This window comes from Alligator mississippiensis, chromosome 12 (assembly GCF_030867095.1).
Source record: "Alligator mississippiensis isolate rAllMis1 chromosome 12, rAllMis1, whole genome shotgun sequence".
NCBI classification, from domain to species: Eukaryota; Metazoa; Chordata; order Crocodylia; family Alligatoridae; genus Alligator; species Alligator mississippiensis.
Window position 1 is genome coordinate 49,247,057 of NC_081835.1, and position 21,232 is coordinate 49,268,288.

The 21,232-nt window shown below is 47.3% G+C and overlaps 2 protein-coding genes and 2 non-coding genes across 9 annotated transcripts in view; 3 read left to right on the plus strand and 1 right to left on the minus strand.

Annotated features, from left to right (window-relative positions):
• Positions 1-14,455, minus strand: part of LRSAM1 (leucine rich repeat and sterile alpha motif containing 1) — a 55,692-nt gene extending 41,237 nt beyond the window's left edge. For 2 of the 6 annotated variants that reach the window (XM_059715463.1, XM_059715459.1), the window contains exons 1-6: positions 14,250-14,454; positions 6,343-6,513; positions 4,685-4,741; positions 3,981-4,025; positions 3,476-3,553; positions 2,717-2,785 (exon numbers count right to left, since the gene is read on the minus strand). In XM_059715463.1, the coding sequence (XP_059571446.1) occupies positions 2,717-2,785; positions 3,476-3,553; positions 3,981-4,025; positions 4,685-4,741; positions 6,343-6,414 (321 nt within the window). In that variant the 5' untranslated portion in view covers positions 6,415-6,513; positions 14,250-14,454. Of the gene's footprint in view, positions 1-2,716; positions 2,786-3,475; positions 3,554-3,980; positions 4,026-4,684; positions 4,742-6,342; positions 6,528-14,249 lie in introns of all 6 variants that reach the window. The other 4 variants (XM_059715462.1, XM_059715460.1, XM_059715461.1 and 1 more) reach the window with 4 other exon arrangements.
• Positions 14,456-14,697: 242 nt separating this feature from the next.
• RPL12 (ribosomal protein L12) lies at positions 14,698-19,166 on the plus strand. Its single transcript, XM_059715464.1, has 7 exons — positions 14,698-14,807; positions 15,110-15,183; positions 15,795-15,893; positions 16,779-16,860; positions 17,462-17,548; positions 18,871-18,983; positions 19,066-19,166. The coding sequence occupies exons 1-7, from the start codon at positions 14,771-14,773 to the stop codon at positions 19,069-19,071; spliced, it is 498 nt and encodes a 165-aa protein (XP_059571447.1). The 5' UTR covers positions 14,698-14,770; the 3' UTR covers positions 19,072-19,166.
• On the plus strand, positions 16,424-16,553 carry LOC132244579 (small nucleolar RNA SNORA65). The gene has a single exon (XR_009456149.1). It is a non-coding gene; the product is annotated as a small nucleolar RNA SNORA65 (small nucleolar RNA).
• LOC132244578 (small nucleolar RNA SNORA65) lies at positions 17,202-17,331 on the plus strand. Its single transcript, XR_009456148.1, has one exon. It is a non-coding gene; the product is annotated as a small nucleolar RNA SNORA65 (small nucleolar RNA).
• Positions 19,167-21,232: the final 2,066 nt, after the last annotated feature.

The following is a 21,232-nucleotide window of genomic DNA, read 5'->3' on the forward strand; positions in this document are numbered from 1 at the left end:
TTCCAAAAGAACTGATCTTTTACCACTAGTTTCCTTAGAGGTGCACCAATACATTGGTCCAATATCGGATCAGCATCGATACAAAGACAATTGGCTGTATCGGAAACTGGCCCGATGCAGCCAATAATTTGTCTGATAAACGCCTGTGCATGCACGCAGCTGCACTGCAGCACACAGGCAGCAAGGAGCACAGTTTGGCAGCTTGGAGAGCTGCGTGCAGGTGGTAAATCCATTGTGGTCGAAGGGGAGGGAGGAGGGAAGGGGGGGCGGGGCACAGATCAATGCCCCCGGCCATGAGGGAGCAGCGGGACTGGGGCAAGCACTGGTACGGGATGGAGCTGCAACTCCTTTGGGGGGAGGGCAGTTCCCACCGCTGTGCATGCCCTGGGTGGGCATGGGGGGAGGAGAGGCATGTGCCCCCAGATTTGGTGGGGCGGGGGGGGAGGGCTGCAGCTGTGGGCTGCAGCTGAGGCTGCACCAGGCTCTTCTCGGCAGGGGCTGGGCTCTGGGCAGGCAGCAGGAGCAGTACTGGGAGGGGGCTACAAATGAGGGGGCTGCAACCACCCCAAATTTTGCCGTAGTGCCCCCCCCCCCCATAGCCCCCTCCCAGTGCTGCCACAGGGTTCAACCCCCACCTCTCCCCATGCACAGGGAAGAGCTGGGGCTGCGCTGGGCAGGTGGAGGCGACGGCGCTGGGAGGGAGAGCTATGGCAAAATTTGGGGTGGCTGCTGCCGCCCCCATAGCCCCCCTGCCAGTGCCACTGCCACCTGCCACCTGCCCCAAGCCCAGCCCCTGCCGAGAAGAGCCTGGCACGGCCCCAGCCCCAGCCTGCAGCTGCCCTGTACAGATCTAGAGGGCACCCCCCCCTTCCCTCCCAGGGTGCGTGCAGTGGCGGGAGCTGCCCCCCGCACCCCCAGATGAGCAGCAGCTCTGTCCCGTGCCTGCCTTGCCCCATCTGGGCAGTGTCTATCCCAGCCTCATTCCCTCCCTCACTGTGAGGGGTGTTGATCTACACCCCCAATGCCCCTTCTCTCCCCCATCCTCTTCCACCACACCAGACTTACCAACTGCATACAGCTGTATTGGAAATTGGATTGGCTCCTTAAAAACCGGCTATCGGTATCAGCCCCCAAGATCTCTATCAGTACACCCCTAATTTTCCCGGTTACTTTAGTTACAAGTTAGCCTCGTCTTCAAGAGGCACTGCAACCATCACTTCTCATCTGAGACTAACAGAAATCTCCATGTTTATTGGAGTAGACTATCTGGGCTCTCAGTTGGAGCGTAAGGCAAAATACAATCCCCGTTTTTCTGGCAGATGCTGATACATATCCACTCCTTCCTGCAATATGATTCCTGACTCCATCACCAGAGAATCGCACAAAGGACACAGCACGTGACTCCAGCAGAGCAGGCAGTTGGTCCCTCAGGCTAAATGCTTCAAGCACAATGGTTTATAAAAAGGGGACCTCAGCATCACTGAAGGCAGGTTTCTCATAGGGCTGCACAATGTTCATGGACCCTTCTATTTCCCACACAATGTATGCAGTCTTGAATTTTTTTTATGTTTTTCCTTATTTTTCAAGGAGACAAGCTTCTTGTTCTCATAAGGGATCTTGTCACAGAATGCCTGCTAACTTCCTGGAGCTGCAAATTTCAATGAATACCAACATCTTTTAGGGCAAGGGAACACTGTGAAAATGGAAGGATACTTGCTTTCTTCCTCCACTAGAGCAGGGGCGGGTAATTATTTCGGGCGGAGGGCCGCTTACCAAGTTGTGGCAAGTTGTCACGGGCCACATGGGTAGCCCCGCCCCTTGACAGGTGCCCTGCCCCCCTGGTCACCATCTTGGAACCAATGTCCCAAGGCCAGCACCGGTGGGGCGCAGGCTAGCAGGGGTCTGTGGAGCTGGGCTGGGATGCACAACAGGGAGAGGGGGGAGCTGGCCCAGGCACAGGCAGCCCCACACAGGGCAGGCGAGGGACTGCTTTTCCCCCACGCTCAGCATCAGCTCGTCCCTTGCCCTTCCCCACAACCCCCCTTACCTGAGCTTCCCACAGGGGCAGCCATGTGATCCCAGGCCAGAAGCCCCTGCTGGGGCTTCTGTCTGGGGGGCGGGGCCTGCTGTTGAAGGAGCCCTCCAGGGCTTCCCCTGGGTCCTACTGCCCTTGGTTCCTGTCATCTTTGACAGGAACCGAGGACAGATAAATTTTAATTTGCTAAATTTTTTTTAGGGGCCCCACGGACCAGTTAGAATGGCCGCGCGGGCCAGATCCAGCCTGCGGGCCGTATTTTGCCCACCCCTGCACTAGAAATAGAACGCCAAAAGAGATGTACTTGCCACATCAAGACTGTGACTGTCCACACTACTGTACCTATAGATACTGCAGAACCACAGTATTTTAAAGAAGCAAAAGGACTGGGAATTTTAGCTCTTATCTGCTTATGGCATATGCTTACTATTATGATGTAGCTACATTACTAGAACTTGCCCCAGGCAGTCTGAAGGCCAGTCCCTGCTACACTGGGTTAAACAGGTACAAAATGATGCTATGTGCCTGTTTTACCTCATACTAATATTGTTCTCCAACAGCTAAGATAACTGTAGTGAAAATCAAGTGCATGAAAAGGAACCGGCACAGTGCTATTTGATAACAATAAATAGCAATATTCACAGTGTCCTACAATCCAGACTCACACTGTACAGACTTTACCTGGAGAAATGTCAGTTGACCAATATCAGCAGGAAGTGATGTCAACTGGTTGTCATGGAGATCTAAAACCTGGGAAAGAAGATTCCATCATCAGCTCAGCTTGTGAAGGAGCATCACATTGCAAGCATGAAAGCAGATGAACTGGACAGCAGTGAAGGTTTCTCCCAGGTTAGAACTTTTCAAAGGGCCTGCACATGTCAGGTGCCCATATCCTGATTTTTGATGGGAGCTAGATACCATATTCTTGAAGGGTTCTGGAAAATGCCAGCCTCTGTAAATAAACAGATTCACAATTGTGTTGGCAAATGGAGCAGGGCTGAGAACGCTGGTTATGAAAGTCTCTTTATACCCACTGAACAGGTAAAGTAATAGCAGTGCAATATTATCTATCCAACCCATCACTATGCTTCCATTAGGATATGGAAGGTCCACCACTGCAGGACAGAAGAGAATCCATCCCCATGGCCTCTTTAGTCAAAACTGACTACAAGCTGAGGGAGGCAAATGGCAAGAAGGACAATTAATTCCTGGGGCCTGTTCTCATTTCACCTAAATTATTCACAAGCCACCAGACGGTAAAGACTTCTTACCACTAAAGTGAAAGTGAACTTGTAACCTCACTGAGAAAGGGTTTACACTGCCAATCTCCAGTTTCAAAAGTCAGTGAAACAGGAGAGAGTGTCTTGGATGACTGCATTTTAACACAGAACGTGTGCAGAACAAAGAGTATGGACTCCTTGCTGCAGGGTCACAGGTTACCTTCACAGTTATGAGACTCTGAATGCTGCAAGACTTTGGAACCAGAGATGTTAGGTTATTTGTATGAACAATCAGCACCTGAGAAGAAAAAGTGATTGGCGTAAGGTCACAGAATACATCGCAGGTTCAAACACGCACATTCTTTTGGATTTAATTTTGTTCTCTAGAAAGGGTTCAAACCTGATTAAATTAAATATTAAATAATAATTTAGGGGAGGCGGGATTCAGTACTATGACTGGATTGAAATAGGGGATTTGGATAATTTTTTTCTACCAATAATCACATGTAGTTATGCAGACTAAGAATGAATGTATCATATCTCATGCATCGTGGACTAAGTTGATTCCTGAAGGTGTACAAGAAGGATTCTTGCATGTCCCTCGATATACAATATTGCACAATTGGACACGTTCGTTATGAGACAGAGATTTCACAGTTCTTGGAAGCGTTCATATGTAGGCACTTCAAATGCTATCGTAATATTTTAAGTAATAATACAGTTACCTTTTTCTGCAAGACCTTACATGTTGCAAAAGCCCCATAAGGAATCTAAAAATGAAATACAAAAATAGCTCAGTACATAATAAAAATATTAATACACATTGCAACATGGTATTATCTTTCAAAACCACGTATCAATAGAGCCGAACAATCGGCTCTTATTAAAAACCCAAATGGCTGGCCTCTGGCATTAGTCAGTAGTTGGTCCTAGGTACCAACACCTCACTGCACTGCTCTGAATCTCAAACAATTTACAATGATTCTCAGTAGAATTATAGAGACTTCAGAATAATGAAGAACAAACTGTGAAGCCTGGGCAGAAGTCCAGGCCTTCAATACTTTAATGTCCAGTGTGCTGATGTCCTGGAAGCCAACGTACATTTTAAATGAATCATTATGCAGAACAGCATAATAATATTTTGTCATAATCCTGGTACACACTCTGTAGGGGACTGAGTGGGAAAGGGAAGAACCTAGTTTTTATGTAAGTTGGCACCTGTACACAGGAGATAAGCAGAAAGGTGATGTTACAGCGGAGTTCTAGCCTATACCAATCCAGAGCACATAACTGCAACATGGTAGTGTGTGAAAAAGGACAGCTTTTATTTTGACTTTGTCTTATTGTGCTTAATAGAGAAGTGAATTAACTAAACTCATCCAATTAATGAAGGAGTCAACTAATGTTGCAAGTCACATAAGGAACGCACCTCTGGGAGTTCACACTTTGATATATCAAGAATGTCATCAGCACCAGCTTCTTTTGCCTAGAAAGAGATAGAGAGGGGAAAAAAAAGAGAGAAAAGTGGGTCTGCACTGTTAGAATAATAAAATACACAAACAGTCTTGTTCTTGTTGGCTTAACTGCCCTGCTGACCTCTCCTTAGAAAATATAATCACAGCTGTCTGCTATAGCTCCTCAAGCCATGGAAAACATAAGCAGTAAAGTTATTCCATAGTCATAAGTCCAGCATAGGTCATGCAATCAAGAACAAACACGCCAAAATAAAAACATTGTGTTCCTAAGTGAAGTTCTGCATTAAGAACAGGTTCCTCTTAATTAACAGAAAATGTAGAGATGGTTGGTTCTCTAGAATTTGAGAGAGGTGTCATGCACAATGCAGAGTGGTGCTCTACAGGGGTGACTGTACAAATACCATCTCTTACTCAGCAGATCTACTTCCTTTCTGCATTCAGAATTAGATCTGCTGCCTATAGGAACAAAAATCATTGAGTTTGTTTTACTCCCATTAGTCCTCTAAAACCAGCACAGATAAAAGCTGAGATCCACTCCCTTCTCAAATTAAACATTTTACAGTGTTCCAGCCTGCAGTAGCTGTAAAATACTTGCTATACCTAGAAGTGATGAGGTTACTCTGTCACTGGGAATGTAACTTGGTGTGGTAAGGTCCCTGTCAGGGGACAGAGTGGAAAGAGCATAGCTTATCTTGGTGCCTAGGGTGACTCTGCACAGCTGGTGAATAGGAAGGAAGTTAATAAATTATAAAGAGACTTTTAATTTAATAAGGTAATATTACGCAGCACCGTTTCACTGACGTTCAATATAGCCATAACAACTCACCCCCTGCAATTCTGGCTAAACTGCAATGCAGGTAGATGCTTCAACTGTGATTTATGATTGGCCTCCCACACAACTGGATGGCATTTCTCTGGTTGGATGCAACAGGTTAACTTTAAATGCTGCATCCAATTAATTCCAAAATTTTAGGAAATATTCTATAAATCAATGGGCAGAACTATATTGATCTAGGGAGAAAATGGGAAAGCCACAAGGGGGAAATGGTGGACAGGGGGATTCCCAGTTTTAGCTTCAAGCCCCTCTGTTATCAAATAATTAGTTGATGACAACAGCTAACACCATTCAGCATAACAATAACCTTATGTTATCTCTGCTTATCCATCCAGTACAGTTTAACATGCTGACACCTTCAATGACATCTTCCAGACAGAAAGATGGAAAAGAAGTAAAAATGGTGGAGGAAAGAGCAACACAGTAAGAAACCCTGGTTTTGGGGGCAAGAGAGAAATGAAACCATGCACAGAACCCTGGGTAAGGAAGGAGCTTGGGGATTCTACCTTAAGGGGAGAAGGAGGGATGAGAGGAGGGAATGAGGTAGAAAATGTTAGCATACAAGGAGCTTGGGGTACATGGAAGAATGCAAGGAAGTTGACCTTTAGGTGCAATGGTGTGTGTGGCTCCCTAGTCATCATTCCTACTACAATCATTCCTACTACATTAAACCGTAGCAATGAAAATGCTATTGGATCTTGTTACTAGAAGCATTTTTATTCAAAAGATTGGCTCTAGAAGAGAAGAAAAAAAAAAAAGCATGGCTGCCAAGCTTACCAGGCACATTTGGTATTCAAGGCGCTTCCGGGCATCATCACTAGGCTTCTTTTTACGGAAGAAGAGTGGCATCTTTCACTTTTCACTGCAGCTCCGTCTCAGTAGCAGAAAGCAATCAGTGTAAACCAAGGCAGGGGGGGTATGGAACAGGCATTTGACTGGGAGCCTAGACTGCGAGAAAAGCACTAGAGTAAGCAGAGAAGAGAAAATCATTGTTGCTGCAGTCATCTTTATTTAGGCTTCAGTTCTGCAAGACGAGCCATGCAGACCTGCTCTGGCACCCACAAATAGCCTCACTGCAGAAATGCTAAAGCCACTGTTCAAGGCATTAGTGACACCTATCTGGAATATTGCGTAGCCTTTTGATCACCTCATGTTTAAGAGAAAGGAAACTAGAACAAGGTCAAAGGAGGACAATCAGGAGAATGGAGAGGAAACTAAGAGAGCTTGACTTGTCTAGCCTGTCAACACAAAAAAGGCAGGGAGGGATATGACTGCTGCCTCAAAACAAATAAGGGAGGTAAACCAAAAAGGAAGGAGGATTATTTAAGTTGGAACAAAATGTTGGCACAAGAACAAGTAGGTATAAACCCACCATGAATAAAGTTAGATTGGAATTTAGAAGGCTTCAACCACCAGAGTGAGGCTGTAGATGAGCCTTCCAGTAAGAGGCAAGAGGCCTGGTAAGTCTTAAACTGGAGCTGAATAGAGCATGTGAATGTGGTTGTATGATGCAACTGCCTGTTAGACTTCATGATACAGGACATCCACTCAGTTCTTGTTTTATGTTCCGATGAAGGAAGTAGGACTCCATGCAAACACAGGGATTGTCCAATAGGGAATTTATTTTGCCCCTTGACACTGTCTCTGCTAGTACAAGGGATTATTTTAAACTTTTAAATACAATTTTTGCCTTGTGCCCAAAACCCCTGTTTACACATTTGCTTTTCAGACAAAATCTAAGTTGATTTTATCTCCCCAGTATTAATTACTCAGTGCATGGAGATATTTTGCTTCAGTTGCTTGCAGTTTAAAGCCCATTCTCACTTAATGGTCTTAAAGAAAGTATAACTTAGGTTTTCAATCATTTAATAATGGATATTACCAGCAAGCTGAACCACAAGAACCCACATCTACTGAAAATGACTGCTGCTGCTGCCTTAGTCATACACTACTACAAGAAGCTACAGCAGGGGCGGGCAATTATTTTGGGTGGACGGCCACTTACTGAGTTTTGGCAAGCCATTGAGGGCCACGTGACAGGCAGCCAGGGGCAGATAAACATTCATTTTCTTAATTTTGGGGGGGCCCCGCGGGCCAGATAGAATGGCCTGGCAGGCCACATCTGGACCCTGGGTTGCATTTTGCCCAGCCCTGAGTTACAGGGACTGAAGCCCTGTCCACAGTACAAAGTCCTGCTGGCATAAATACATCAGCTGGGAGCATGAAGAGATTACACCCCATACCCAATGCAACTTTGCTGCCAAAACTCCTGGTATGGCTGCAGCTCAGCCAGCAGTAGGAAGATTTTGGCTATTCAGAGAAGCTGATGTAACTCTGATAGCAGAAAAACTCCTTCTGTCAGCACAGCTTTGTCTGCATCTCATAGTTAAAGCAGCAGCCTTGTAGAGAGACTAAACCTAAATGTCAAACTGCAGCTCCCTGCAAAAAAGGCCTCTAAGCTCAAGATGGAACATTTTGTGCAGATTTTTCAGAATATATTGCCATTCTAAATACAAGGATGACCTTGTTTCAGTGATTTATAGACACTATGAGACACATCTGGTATTCCTGTCTTAAATATTAATCATAAAAGCAATAGTGCATTCATGCAACAATAGCAAAGGGATGGAGAGAGATGTTAGTACCTTAGAACCACCCCAAACCTTGAAATGAGACCTGAACTCACTACAGTATTATAATTTGCTATTGCACTTTGAACGTTACCAGCATTTGAGACACAGTATGTTATTTCCAAGACGTTCTGGGATACAAAACAGCTAAGTCTAAACAAATGCTCTCAGATGAGCTACGAATGGGAGTACATATTAGAGATGCAGTGTTATTATCAATGTGTATAGCATTTATTGTCCTAACTAGCCAACTGCCCATCAAGAATGATGGGGGAGAGGCGGCAGCAAGCAGGGACAGAGCCCTGGCCACCCCCAGGCCCCCCTGCAGTGGCAAGAGAAAGGGAGAAGTGGACGTGGGGCCGAGCCCGATGCAGGTGAGGACTGGGCCTAAGGGTGGGGAGATGCCAGGCCACCGTGGCAGTGCTGGGGCAGCAGTGGGCCCAGGCTGATGCAGGGCAGCGGGGGTGGGGGAGGAGTGGGCCCAGGCCTAATGGGGGCAAGAGGCTTGCTCCTCCCCTCCCCCTGCAGCTGCTGTGTTGGGCTGGGCTGGGCCAGGCCCAGCCAGGCCCACTCCCCCCCCCCCCCCCGGCAGGGGGGCTCGGCCTCAGTCAATCTGTTTGTCAGCCAGTCAGAGCGTGGATAAAGTGTTACAGACAGACAGACAGACAGACTTAGACTTTTATATTAGAACAATGGGATCATCAGGGACCCACCCACATTATAAAGATATGAAAGAACAAACTAGTTATTAAATTAAATGCATTAAATATGAGGAGGCTTTAATTCTGTCAACATCACCTTAAAATTGTACAACCCAGAAGAAACAAGGACAAAGAGAGCACAAAATGCAGTTAGCCAGTGCAATGATCTGGCCATATGTGTGGCCCCTTACAGCTTTATAGCATGTAACACTAGATAGAAATTTACACACACCCACAACCCAGTGGCACTGCATCAATATAAAGGTTTACTGGCAGATGTTTGTTGCAACTGGACTCACAATCAGAAGTCATTGAGAAGTGCATGCCTGTTACACCACTGCATCTTATCCTAAACTCATCACACGTTTCGAAAAGGTCTGTAAAACTTTTGGCTTCAAAATTGGTAAAATGTTCATCTCATTCCACCTTCAAAGCAAGCTCCCCTAGATAACAGGGACCAACTGTATATGGCTGTAGCAGGGGAGGAATATTAAAAATACTACATTTTAAAGACCTCTAAAACATTAACAGTACTTTTCTTTACATAACAATATGGGAATTTCAGTCTGCTATCGCAGTCTTCCTTGGGGTACAAATATCCTAAGGGAAAGCATATAATTTTGCCTCTTCAATGGTATGAAGCACCTGTTTCTATCCCCACTCAGATGTAAGATGTTGGCTCTTAAATATGCCAATGGGCCAAGACAAAAAAAGTTTGCTCACCCTGCACTTCATTGCAGCACACTATGGAAGGAGAAATTCCAAAGGTTGTCTAGCAAGTTGTTTTTTATTTTTAATGGCACTCAGACACTACTCAGTTGCTCAGTGATTCACCCAACAGATGCGAGTTATGGGCACACCACTCATGACTCAAGCATGTGACAAACTGAATGCATCACATGCATATTAATTTTTAATACATGCTATGTACCTGCATGAATGGAAGATATATCATCATTTTATTATAGACAGGGCTGATAGTGCCATCTCCTATTAAAGCTTCCTGACACTTCCTATTGTAACCCTATGCTCTTTGGCTGCTTATAAGTTTGGCAAACTTTAAGCATACAGGCTGAAATATTTAATTCCGGGTGCTTTAGTCCGACCATTTGTGTCATCCAAAATAGTTCAGCCATTTGGGAGAAGGAGGTTAAAAAAAATAAGTTGTTTATTATCAAATGTTGGTGACCCTTTTCTTTTAAATGCTCTAAGATCTGCTTGGTTTGGAATAGGGACTTGAAGTCTCATAGGGACTGGCTTCCAGGCTAGTGCTGTGAAAATCCACCCAAATTTGGCCAAGCTACAGGCCTTTGAAAAAACAGAACAAAACCCCAAACCCTGAAAACTCTGTAGTCTGTGTATACTGAACAGCCTCCAGCCTCTCCCAACTCCTAGATCTCCTTTGTAGGTCCAACACATGACCACACAGTACATATTCCATTCCCACAGGGTGAAGGAACACACTCCACCCAGGACTACCCCAGAGCCATGCCAGACTTGCCCTGTAGTAGCTACTATGGGCACTAGTGGAACAAGGTGCAAGATACTGGAGTGAGTAGCTTGTCTCCTTTGTCCCTTCAATAATTTCCCTGCTGGCACTCAATCTCCCTGCTGGCACCCAGGCAGAGTGGAGTAGGAAGCTGCTTGAACTAAATGAAGATGGAAAAATAAAAGCGGGACCAGGAAGAAAGTAAATGGACTGGGGTAGGGAGTCTGGTGAGAGTGGGACTGGAGTTGGGTGGAAAGAGACTGGAACCTCTGTGGAGGACAGATTACAGACAGTACAAGGATCTAGAGGCAGAGAAGAAGACTGACTGCGATTAACTAGTCAAGATGTCAGTGCCTAGAAACTAGTTCAAGATGGGTATAGGAAGAGAACTGGGACTGGCTGGGCAAAGGGACCAAAACAGGAAGACAGCAGAGGCAAATTGAGCTTAGACGAGGAAGAGTAGCTAAGAGCCGTTGTGCACGAGAGAAAAATAGCAATGATATAATTTAAGACTGTATAATTAATATGCACAAGCCTGAATCAAGGTTGTTGTATTTCAACTGTTGAGAGCTAGACTGTACAATGGTAGTAATGTTTCCTGAACACAGCTTGTGTATATGCATGTGTCATTTTAAAGACATCATTTAAGTCCCAGAACTATCCACTTATAAATTGCACAGCCATGGGATAAAATCCATTTATCATGCACCTAAGTTCATGTGCTGTAGGCATGCAAAGGAAGATCATTACTGCCAGCTCAATGCTAGATGCATACAAATGTGTCACTACATTTTGAAACACATCTATAACCACTAGGTAAAATCATTCATATTTAAATGTACAACTACCCCGCATGTATGGAAATCCATTCCAAGGGCAGAAAGGGGTCCTTTCACAATGGCTTATCCACACCAAGGCATTTATACTAAAGTACAATCCTCTGATAGAAAAGTTTTGATGTCATCTCTTCAGTGTAAATGCATTCAAATGGACACCATTACAAGTCACTGCTTGTACACATGGGAAGCACGTGGTCAGCGTTTTGGAGGTGCATCCCACGCGCATTTGCAAAGCTCTCACAACCCAGCCACTGTCCTCATGGTACATGGCAGAAGGCAGCTTTGAGGTTCAAACTCCAGGGGTATGTCTATATATTCTTTAACAGCACATTCAAGGGAGTTGCTGAGAAATATGTTGTGCCCTCCTACCCCACATGTACCAAGTAGAAACGAGCTGGTGAGGATGTCCGCTGGGGTGCCCTCTACTGCCACTCTTGAGATCTTTTGTCTCCAGCAAGCATGAGAGTGATGGCAAAGGGTGCTGCCAGAGCATCTTTACTGCCTTATTTCCAGATCTGGTGCATGTAAACATGCAGGAACACATGGGCAGGATGTACTTCTCAGTGGCACTCTCAAGAATCCCATGGAAGTGGTACAGATATATGCTAAAAGTCCCATGAGGCTTCCCTCTCTTCCCTATGAGACCGGGCTCCCTTCAAGTGGACAGCACCTTTTTCAAACTCCTAAAAGACTGTCATACATGAGACATCTCTGCATGCCACGCTGCCATAGGTCAGAAACATGCTGCAGTTTGCTTGGATGTCACCCAGAGCCCCACAGCTTTGCAAGTCACCCACCAATCTACCAAACATGAAATAGCTTGAGCAACAGCAGTTACAGCTTCCTCCTTCCTGCCTTCATTGCGACCTAGAGAACAGTAAGAACACAGATGAGAACACGGAGGATGACAGCAAGAAGAGATGCTACATCAGGAGGCACTTTTCTTGAAACTGCTTCACTCTGTGTAGTGACACCTCTGGGCTCAAGAATCCAGGGGCAGAAGGAGGATTGTGCTGCAGGGATGTCCTGTGAGACGGACCTGTGGGGTCGAGCTACGCCTCATGTCACTTGTGCTGTTTGGACTGACTCCTGGCTCCTGCAATGTTTGCCTCTTCTCATGGTGAGAAGGTCCATGACTTCCGTAGAGATCCAACTGGAAAGGTGAGAAGTTGCCATGGCATGGGGGTCACAAAGCCTGCAGAGGAGCTACTTCATGCAGGACTGTACAATTTCCAAATGGCTGAGACATAACCATAAAAACTGCCAGTGTCCGCACTTGTGAGGCGCGGCATAGCAACCAAAGGCACTAACAAGTCACGGACTAGTTAAAGCCGAGCAAACAGCTAGGCAAATTTCGTCAAAGTAGAAACCTGGCCAAGGACAGCGAGATGTTCAGAAACAGAAAAAGGGTGATATCGATCTGCTGGTCTGGGGGTGTTTATGCAGACTGGGTTTTAGAAAAAGACGCAACTGTGAACAACTGCGCTGTCGCCGACCTTGCTGGCCTTGTGCTCAAGGGAAGTCCACCCACCCCCTTCCAAACACGAACTTGGGAATAAAACTTTGTGAGTTGGCTGGACCAAGTTGTGGGGCGAGGTGGGCACGCTGGAGGCGGGGGAAAGAATCCAGCTAGATCTAGACAGGTTACAGAGGTGGGCAGATGAGAATAGGATGGAATTCAACGCAGACAAGTGCGAAGTGCTGCATCTAGGGAGAAGGAACCAACAACACACCTATAGGCTGGGGAACACCCTTCCTGTCAACGCGGTGGCAGAAAGGGATCTTGGAGTCATAGTTGACTCCAGGATGGGCATGAGCTGCCAATGCGAGGACGCGGTCAGTAAGGCTAACCGCACCTTGTCGTGCATCTACAGATGCATCACAAGCAGGTCCAGGGAGGTGATGCTCCCCACCTATGCTGCGCTGGTCAGGCTGCAGTTGGAGTACTGCGTCCAGTTCTGGGCGCCGCACTTCAAGAGGGATGTGGCCAGCATTGAGAGGGTCCAGAGGAGGGCCACTCGCATGGTCAGGGGGCAGCAGGGCAGGCCCTATGAAGAGAGGCTAAAGGGAATCTATTCAGCCTCCACAAGAGAAGACGGAGAGGGGATCTGGTGGCCGTTACAAACTCACCAGAGGGTCCCACCGGGAATTGGGGGCGGCTCTGCTCCCCTGGGCACCACCTGGGGTTACTAGAAATAACGGCCACGAATTATTAGAGAGAAGGTTCAGGCTGGACACCAGGAGACATTACTGTAGAGTACAGTACTGTACTGTACAGTTCGGGCTGCCAGGCTCTGGAACGGGCTCCCAAGGGAGGTGGTGCTCTCTCTTACCCTGGAGGTCTTCAAGAGGAGGCTGGACAGATATTTGCCTGGAGTGATATGACCCCCGCGTCCGTTCCTGCCCGGGGCAGGGGGTCGGACCTGATGATCTGTTTAGGTCCCTTCCGGCCCTAAGCACTACGGTACTACGACACTACAAACCAAGGACGAAACGTCGGCACAGGATTTATGGCCCATCATAAGCTTCCTCAGCCCCACAATCGGTTTTTAAACCTGAACGCTTGCTAAGAAAAATTTTTCCAACTATTTAGTTGGTGTCATAAAAGAGATCCCATTTACCCGAAGACCCTTGTCCGCCCAGCTCCTGAATACTCCCCACCAAAGGAAGGGGATGCTGACCCCCACTTCCCGCTTTGACAGGCCTTGATCTCCCCGGACCCTGCTTTCCTCCTGCCAACGGTGCCCTGGAGAACGAGAACTGGCCCCGGCCTCGGCCCCCCGCGAGCCCGGGCAGCGCCCGCACCGCCTCCCCGGCGCAGCGCAGCGCAGCGCAGGCGGCAGCAGGCGACCGCACCGCGGCGACACCCGGGGCCGGGGCCGGGGCCGGGGCCGGGGCCGGAGCCCAGCCGGGGGCGGGGGCTCGCCCTGGGCTGCCCACGGGACCCGCGTGAGGGCAGCAAGCCCTCCCCCCCTCGGCTGCCGCCCCGGCTCCGCGACCCTCCCCCCGGCGGCGCGGGACTCACCGCCGCTGTCACCGGCACCGCGGGCTCCTGAGCACCCCGCCCGCCACGTAACAGCCGCACCACCGAGACGGGCCAGAGCGTCTCCCTCCCCGGCCAGAGCGTCTCCCTCCCCGGCCAGCGCGCTCCTGGGCGCGTGCGGCACCCGGGGACGGAGAGCCCGGTCCACCCTTCCCCAGCACAGGCTGGGCCCGGTCCACACCCAACATGGGAGCCACGCCTTCTTGTTGGGGTCTTGCCCACACCCAACATGGGAGCCACGCCTTCCTGCTGGGGTCTTGCCCACACCCAACATGGGAGCCACGCCTTCTTGATGGGGTCTTGCCCACACCCAACATGGGAGCCACGCCTTCCTGCCGGGCTTTTGCCCTCAAGCAACATGGCGGCCCACAGGGGATCATCTCGCGAGATTTCACCCACTATATCTCGCGCGGGGGCGGTGTTTCCGGTCTCTTCCGTGCTCGTTCCCTACGCGCGGAGTCTCTGTCGCCGCGCATCCGGTTCCATCCGCGCCGCGCGCCGCCATGCCGCCCAAGTTCGACCCCAACGAGATCAAAGTCGGTACGTAGGGCGGGGCGCCGCGCTCTGCGGCCGGCGGGGCGCGCTCGGGGCCGCCTTAGGCCGGGCCTTCCCCGGTCACGTCGCTGTTAGCTGTCAGGGTAGCTGTCCCGGTCTCCGCCCTGGCAGGCACCGGGGCTAGGCTTGTGCCTACAGCCCTTGCTGACAGGCCGCTGCGTTGTGTTCAGGCGAGGGCTCCGGCCCGGGGGGAGGCGGGCAGGGAGCTGCGAGGCCGCGTGGGCCGTGCTCGTGGTGCTCACGTCTCTTTTCTTTTTTTTTTTTCTCGTGTGCTGTCTTTCCTGCAGTGTACCTGCGATGCACTGGGGGGGAAGTTGGTGCCACCTCTGCGCTGGCCCCCAAAATTGGCCCCCTGGGTTTGGTAAGTGACATGCTTGGCATTGCTGCAACGTGTAGTGCTGCTCTTTCCGTTGGCGGGTTTTCCCTGATGTCTCCTAACTGATGCCTGGTTGGCGTTTTTCCTTAAAATCGGGGTTAATTGGGCTGGTTTTCTTCATTTGCCTATAAATACCAGTTGGGGACTTTGACTCGAGCGACATGAGAAACCATACGATGGCTATGAGCAAATACTTAACTGCGTTTTAAATGACAAATGCATAAAAGCAAGACTGAGCTACCTGTCTCTCAGAATAATCCCACGTGGGGTGGCTGGATGAGCATGAAGTGCTGCAGACATCCAGTCTGCACACATGGGCTCGGCGGAGTCTAATGTGCATGTTCAGCAACTGATTACTTCTGGGTTTTCTGCCTGTTTGGTCTGGCTGGTTCCTCCAGGGTTGTTTCTCATGTAATATCATAGGATTAGAGCAAAAGTTTTCTATAGTTGAGTGGATTTAGCTATTCATTTGGTAAAAAGAAGAGGCAGTACATGTGGCTGTCCCTGCTCAAAGCATAAACTGCATGACATGCTGCAGGACTTCAACCACTCACTGAAGAGAATTTAATTGATTCAATGCCTGTTCTTCTTTTCAGTCCCCCAAGAAGGTTGGTGATGATATCGCCAAGGCCACAGGTGACTGGAAGGGGCTGAGGATCACGGTGAAACTCACAATCCAGAACAGGCAAGCTCAGGTACTGAATGCCAAAAGGGATGGCTCTGTGGTACAAGCATCAGGTTTGAAAAACCTGGCCTAGCTGGAACCATGAGCTTTGATCCCGGCAGGGTCGACTCAGCCCTTCATCCTTCCGAGGTAGATAAAATGAGTTCCATGCAGCTTGCTGTGTGGGGGTCTTCTGGACGAGACCTTAAAAACAATGTCCCACTAAGCATTCTCTGGCACTTCATCCAGAGGCAGCTGCCTGTTGTATGGTGCTTCCCCTGCAGCTGAAGGTGCAATAAACGCATGTTGGCAGCCTTGTGGAATATTAGGTTTCCCACTGTGCACTGATGAAGCAAATACTGTGAATATGGGTCAAAAACAGCTTGAAAAGCCTGATGGTTGAGCTAAAAGATGTGCACCGAGAAAGGAATTCCTTGTGAAATTGATGCTAACTGTAACTATTATTTGCCAACAAATATCAGCCCTTGGGTGGTAATTGGGAGACTGTCTCTGCCAAGCTGGGTAAAATGGCTTAAATGCCCACGTGTAGCCTTGCAGCCACCCGCCACTATACCTGTCTTAAACTTGAGTGACTGGTATATTCCAGTGGTGAGCTAAGAAAAATCCCCAACTTAGGAAGCAGGGCTCTTCTTTCTGTGAAGATCTCTGTGCCGAAAAGTTGGGAACAAGTTTTGAGTTGCGTGTCTGTCTGTGCAAATGAGATGTGCCATGCAGAGTTATTATTAACCTTAGAGATTGCTCTCGTAGCATATAGCAAATGAATTAATGCTCTTTAACTGGCAAGCTGAGAGGACTTGCAGCTAGACGTGGAAATAATTGGTTCTTCACTTAAAGTGCTGACTTAAACTTCTTAACCTTAGAGTTTTTAAGAGAACTTGTGCCTCTTCCCCTTCAGATTGAGGTTGTCCCTTCTGCCTCTGCCCTGATCATCAAAGCTCTTAAGGAGCCTCCACGTGACAGGAAGAAGCAGAAAAACAGTAAGTTTCTGTCGTGGAGAAGCTACCCAGGGTCTATTATTAGTGCTGGTTGTTTTGTGCAGATGAAATCTGGGTGGCTGTCACTTATGAGCCCCCTCACCTGTGAAATGTGGGTATTTACTATCAGGAGGATCTGGGGCTTCCTTAATGTTGGGAAGAGCCCAAAGAGGGCTCGCTCTCTTTTGGGGTTTTTTGGTTTTATGTCCATAGGCATACAAAAAACTTGTCTGAGAACTGTGTTTGAATGCAGGGGAATGTAAACAGATAGAAATGGTCTGCCTTTATTTCTGTGTCAAAGCACTTGGCTTCAGCTTGACTTGCCTAAAACCTTAAAATAGCCACCTGCCACTGTGCCTGTCTTGTAATGAAGTAGCCGGTACAATCCAGTAGTGAGCTGATATAAACATACCAGCTTAGGAAACAGGGTTATTCTTTCTGTGGGTAACTCTGTGCCAAAGTCTGGAGACAGATAAATAAGGGCCATGCTGTGAAGAATGAGCATGTACTGGAATCCCAACCTTTCTACTACCAGGGCTAGAAAGCTGACATATGGCTAAGGATCTTTAGAGAACTCATTGGGCTTTCTTTGGCTCTTTCACAGTTAAGCACAGCGGCAGTGTCAGCTTCGATGAGATTGTGAGCATTGCACGGCAGATGAGGCACAGGTCACTGGCCCGGGAGCTCTCTGGTAAGTTCTGTGCTTGAGGCCAGTTGGAGTTGGTATTGCTTTGTGCATCTACCCACAGGCTGGTTCCAAGTATAAGGTGGCTTCAGAAGAGTCCCATAACCTACTGCCAGTGGGCTCTTTTCCCCCCAACTTACTTATCTACTAGCCTTATATTCTAGGCTGGCTGCCAGGTCAGAATGCTTTCTGATATGCAGAGGGTGAATGTATAACAGCATATATGCAATCTAGTGTAGGCTACACTGCAGAACTCACTTCTGTCAGTTCTCGTGACCCAGCCATGTTACCTCCTAGTGTCCCCGCAGGGACCAGCTAGTCCTCTGGCACTTCATAGGTATTCACTTGTTTTCTAAGTGATGGTACAAGTCATCTTCATAGTATCATAGTAGCTAGGGTCAGGAGGGACCTGAACAGATCATCTAGCCTGACCCCCTGCCACAGTCAGGAATGAATGCTGGGTTCACAAATGAATGCTAGGTTCACAATCTTGAGTGTCCTGTTTGATTTAAAGCTCCCAAGATTGTCTTAGAAATTGCTAACTGGATCAGACCGCTCTCTTGTGGGATAATTTCAATTTAACTATGAAGTTACTAGGAATGGATATAATTTAGTGGGTGATCTTCCAGAAGGTCACACAAACACCTACCTTTCTAATGAAAGTACCAGTGATGTTACAAGACTTGCACCTTGGGTTAATGTTCTTGCCCTGTACTCTTGGACATGGGATCCAGATTCTAGTCTGAGACTTATCTGTTCCTTCCAAGCTTCTTGCCCTCTTCCCCCTTTTGTGAATCCTTCTACAACCTGCAGACCCCTTTGGGGGCAGGAGGTGATGTTTTGTGTACAGGAGCAAGGCTTGGAGAGTGATAGGAGAAGAAAGAGATGAACCAGGGGTGGCCAACTTGTGGCACAAGTGGCAGGAGCCTTTGTATGGCACATGACGGATAAGGGTGGGGACAGGCAGCAAAGCAGAAGGCAGAACAGATTGGGCAGAGGAGGGGAAGGTTAACTTGTAGTATGCCTGCCAAGAAAGGTCAGCTCCAACTTCTATAAAGGAGTTATATGAATGGAACAGGGACAGAGAATATGAGAGAGGACCTCCCAAATTAATCATGTAGCTAGTCAAATGTTTTGGTGTTTTAATGAACCTCAAGCAGGGTGCAGGCTTGCATAGGAACTGGCATTGGCAGAAGGCTGACCACCCAACCAGAATGTCCTAGCAGTATTTCCTTCAGTTGGAAATGGACTTGGGAATCAAAGCAAGTAGCTGTATGTTAACACCCTCCTGGGTTGAGTAGTGTTTTTATAGGTAATCTCTCTTACAGGAACCATTAAGGAGATTCTAGGGACTGCTCAGTCTGTTGGCTGCAGTATTGATGGCAGACATCCTCATGACATCATTGATGACATCAACAATGGCTCAGTAGAGTGCCCAGCTGTAAGTAATAGTCTTATTAAAATTGACTAGCTTTGAGTTGTTAACAAAGATTATTCTTACTGAGATTTGTTTCTTTCAACAGAGTTAAAGACTGCAGCAAAGAAGAAAGATCATGAAGGTTCATGCAGATTTTTGTAATTCTTGTGAAGCTTCATAATAAAACCTGTAGTTGTCTAAAAACAATTTGGTGGTTTTACTACAGACAACTTTGTTTATCTAGGTATCTGTCTCCTGCTAAGCTATGGAATCTGAGTCTCTTGCTGGTGTTGGATTCTGCTGTCTGGCTGCACTGTGGTCATCAAATTTCTTTTGGTCCTACTGAACAAATATACTAGTTACGTCAGCTTTTCATATGCTAATTGAGTGAACCAAATATACTCCTGACGTTTGGAATGGAGAGAACCCATTTACAACTACTGACAGTGAGCTACAGGAGTATTACAAAGGTTGACAAATCTCCATTTTTGCTAAGTTCATACAAGTTAAGTCTCTTGGGTATTGTGGGGAGTGAAAAGTAATGCAGCTGCACTTCTGCTGAAAACCTATGACTTCTAAAATCTGTTGTGAGATGGCAAGTGGTGCATATTAACCTGTGTCCTAAATGCCATGCAGATGCCGTTTCTACACAGGCACACAAGATTTGCCTCAGTTTGGTAGTGTGCGACTGACTTCTCTGTCCAGGCTATTGATACCTTCACAGGTACCTTATACATGGGGTGGCTTAGCCTTTATTGTATGTACATAGGGCATAGTGAAGTCTTGGCTTATGAGTAAGAGGAAATACGCAGTAAGAACCATGCTGCATGCCAAGAGTACCAATGGCCATCTTAATTAGAAAGCTATACCTAGACCACTTTAGCAGGTAAAACATGAATGTTCCCTGGGCACCTGTCAAATGAATCTGCAAAAGATATCTGCAACTGTAATTGGGTATCCTGTCGAGCTTGAAAATAATCCTCAAGGCTTCATCGCTAATGATTGCAGAACTGCTAAATATTGGTACTTGGTGCAGTTGAATGCAAGAACTCTATTGCTGTAGGGTCACCACATGCACTAGGGTCTTCAGTCTCTAAGTTAACAAATTGTTTCAGCTCAAATCGGTGACCTGTGTAGGGAGTGACTGGTAGTGCTTTAAACTATGCAGCATAGTAAACCTTAAGCTGAATTTCTGTATTGCTCTTGTAAACAGAAGAATGCTGCTGCTTCTATTCAAAGAGTTGCAAAGGGTCCTGTTGCATGTTTCTTGGGTCTTCTGGTTCCCTGGATGATCACACTTGGAGACTTGGGTAAACGAGTGATGTGCCCCTTCTCCACATTATATGCTCCAGGTCCTGGAGTATTCTCTGAAAAGAAGTAGCCAGTGAGATCAAATACTAAGATGATTTGTCTGTACTATCAGAAAATGCCCTCTATTTGAGCTTAGCATTTCACTGGGGCTGGGCACTAGCGCTCGTTTAGGAGTTCAGCAAGATGGAATATTTGAGTTAGTGGATCAAGTTTATGAGGCTTCTTAGTGGCAAAACCCCACCTCTGTGACTTGCATTCCTTGTGAGGTTTGGAGCTTGTTTGGATTCAGAGCCCAGAACATTTGTGTCCTGTAGAAAGCAAGCTTGTGTCTCAACAGTACTCTCCATTACAGCTCTGAAGATACCAAAAGCCTAGGTGATCTGGGCCAAGATGTTAATGTTCACCAAGCAGTGCTAAAGCAAAATGTTAATAGTTTTAAGGGCTGAGTTCCTAGGTAGTTAAGGTGAGCTAAAGGCTAGAAATAGTGGTAGAAGTGCTCTTCCAGAGAGTGGACTGAATGCAGTAACGACTTTAAGGAATATTACCGCACGGGCCAGTGGAAGTCTCACTGGAATAAGGAACCAAAGACTAATTTCTAAAAGCTGTAGGTCTTGCAATAGTCCTACTTTATGTATGACATTTGTTCTGCTACCACCTTGTGTATCAAGGCCGCTTGAAAAGGTAACTGCATCCTGCAACTGGAAACAGGATGGTGGGCAGTTCTTACAATGCCTGATCTCTGCTTTTGATGGTCTGAGTATGTCCACGAGTTACGGTATAGTGTGCTAATACCTCTACTCCACTGGTATTAGACTTGTGCACAAATGTGCTAATCATTAAGCTGGCATCCCATGTTCCAAATGCTTTGATGTTAACTACCCTTTCCTGCCCCCATTGGCTTAGAAATGGTATATAAAAGCCTGTCTTTTGGGAATTGGCATATAGATATATGCATTATAAGG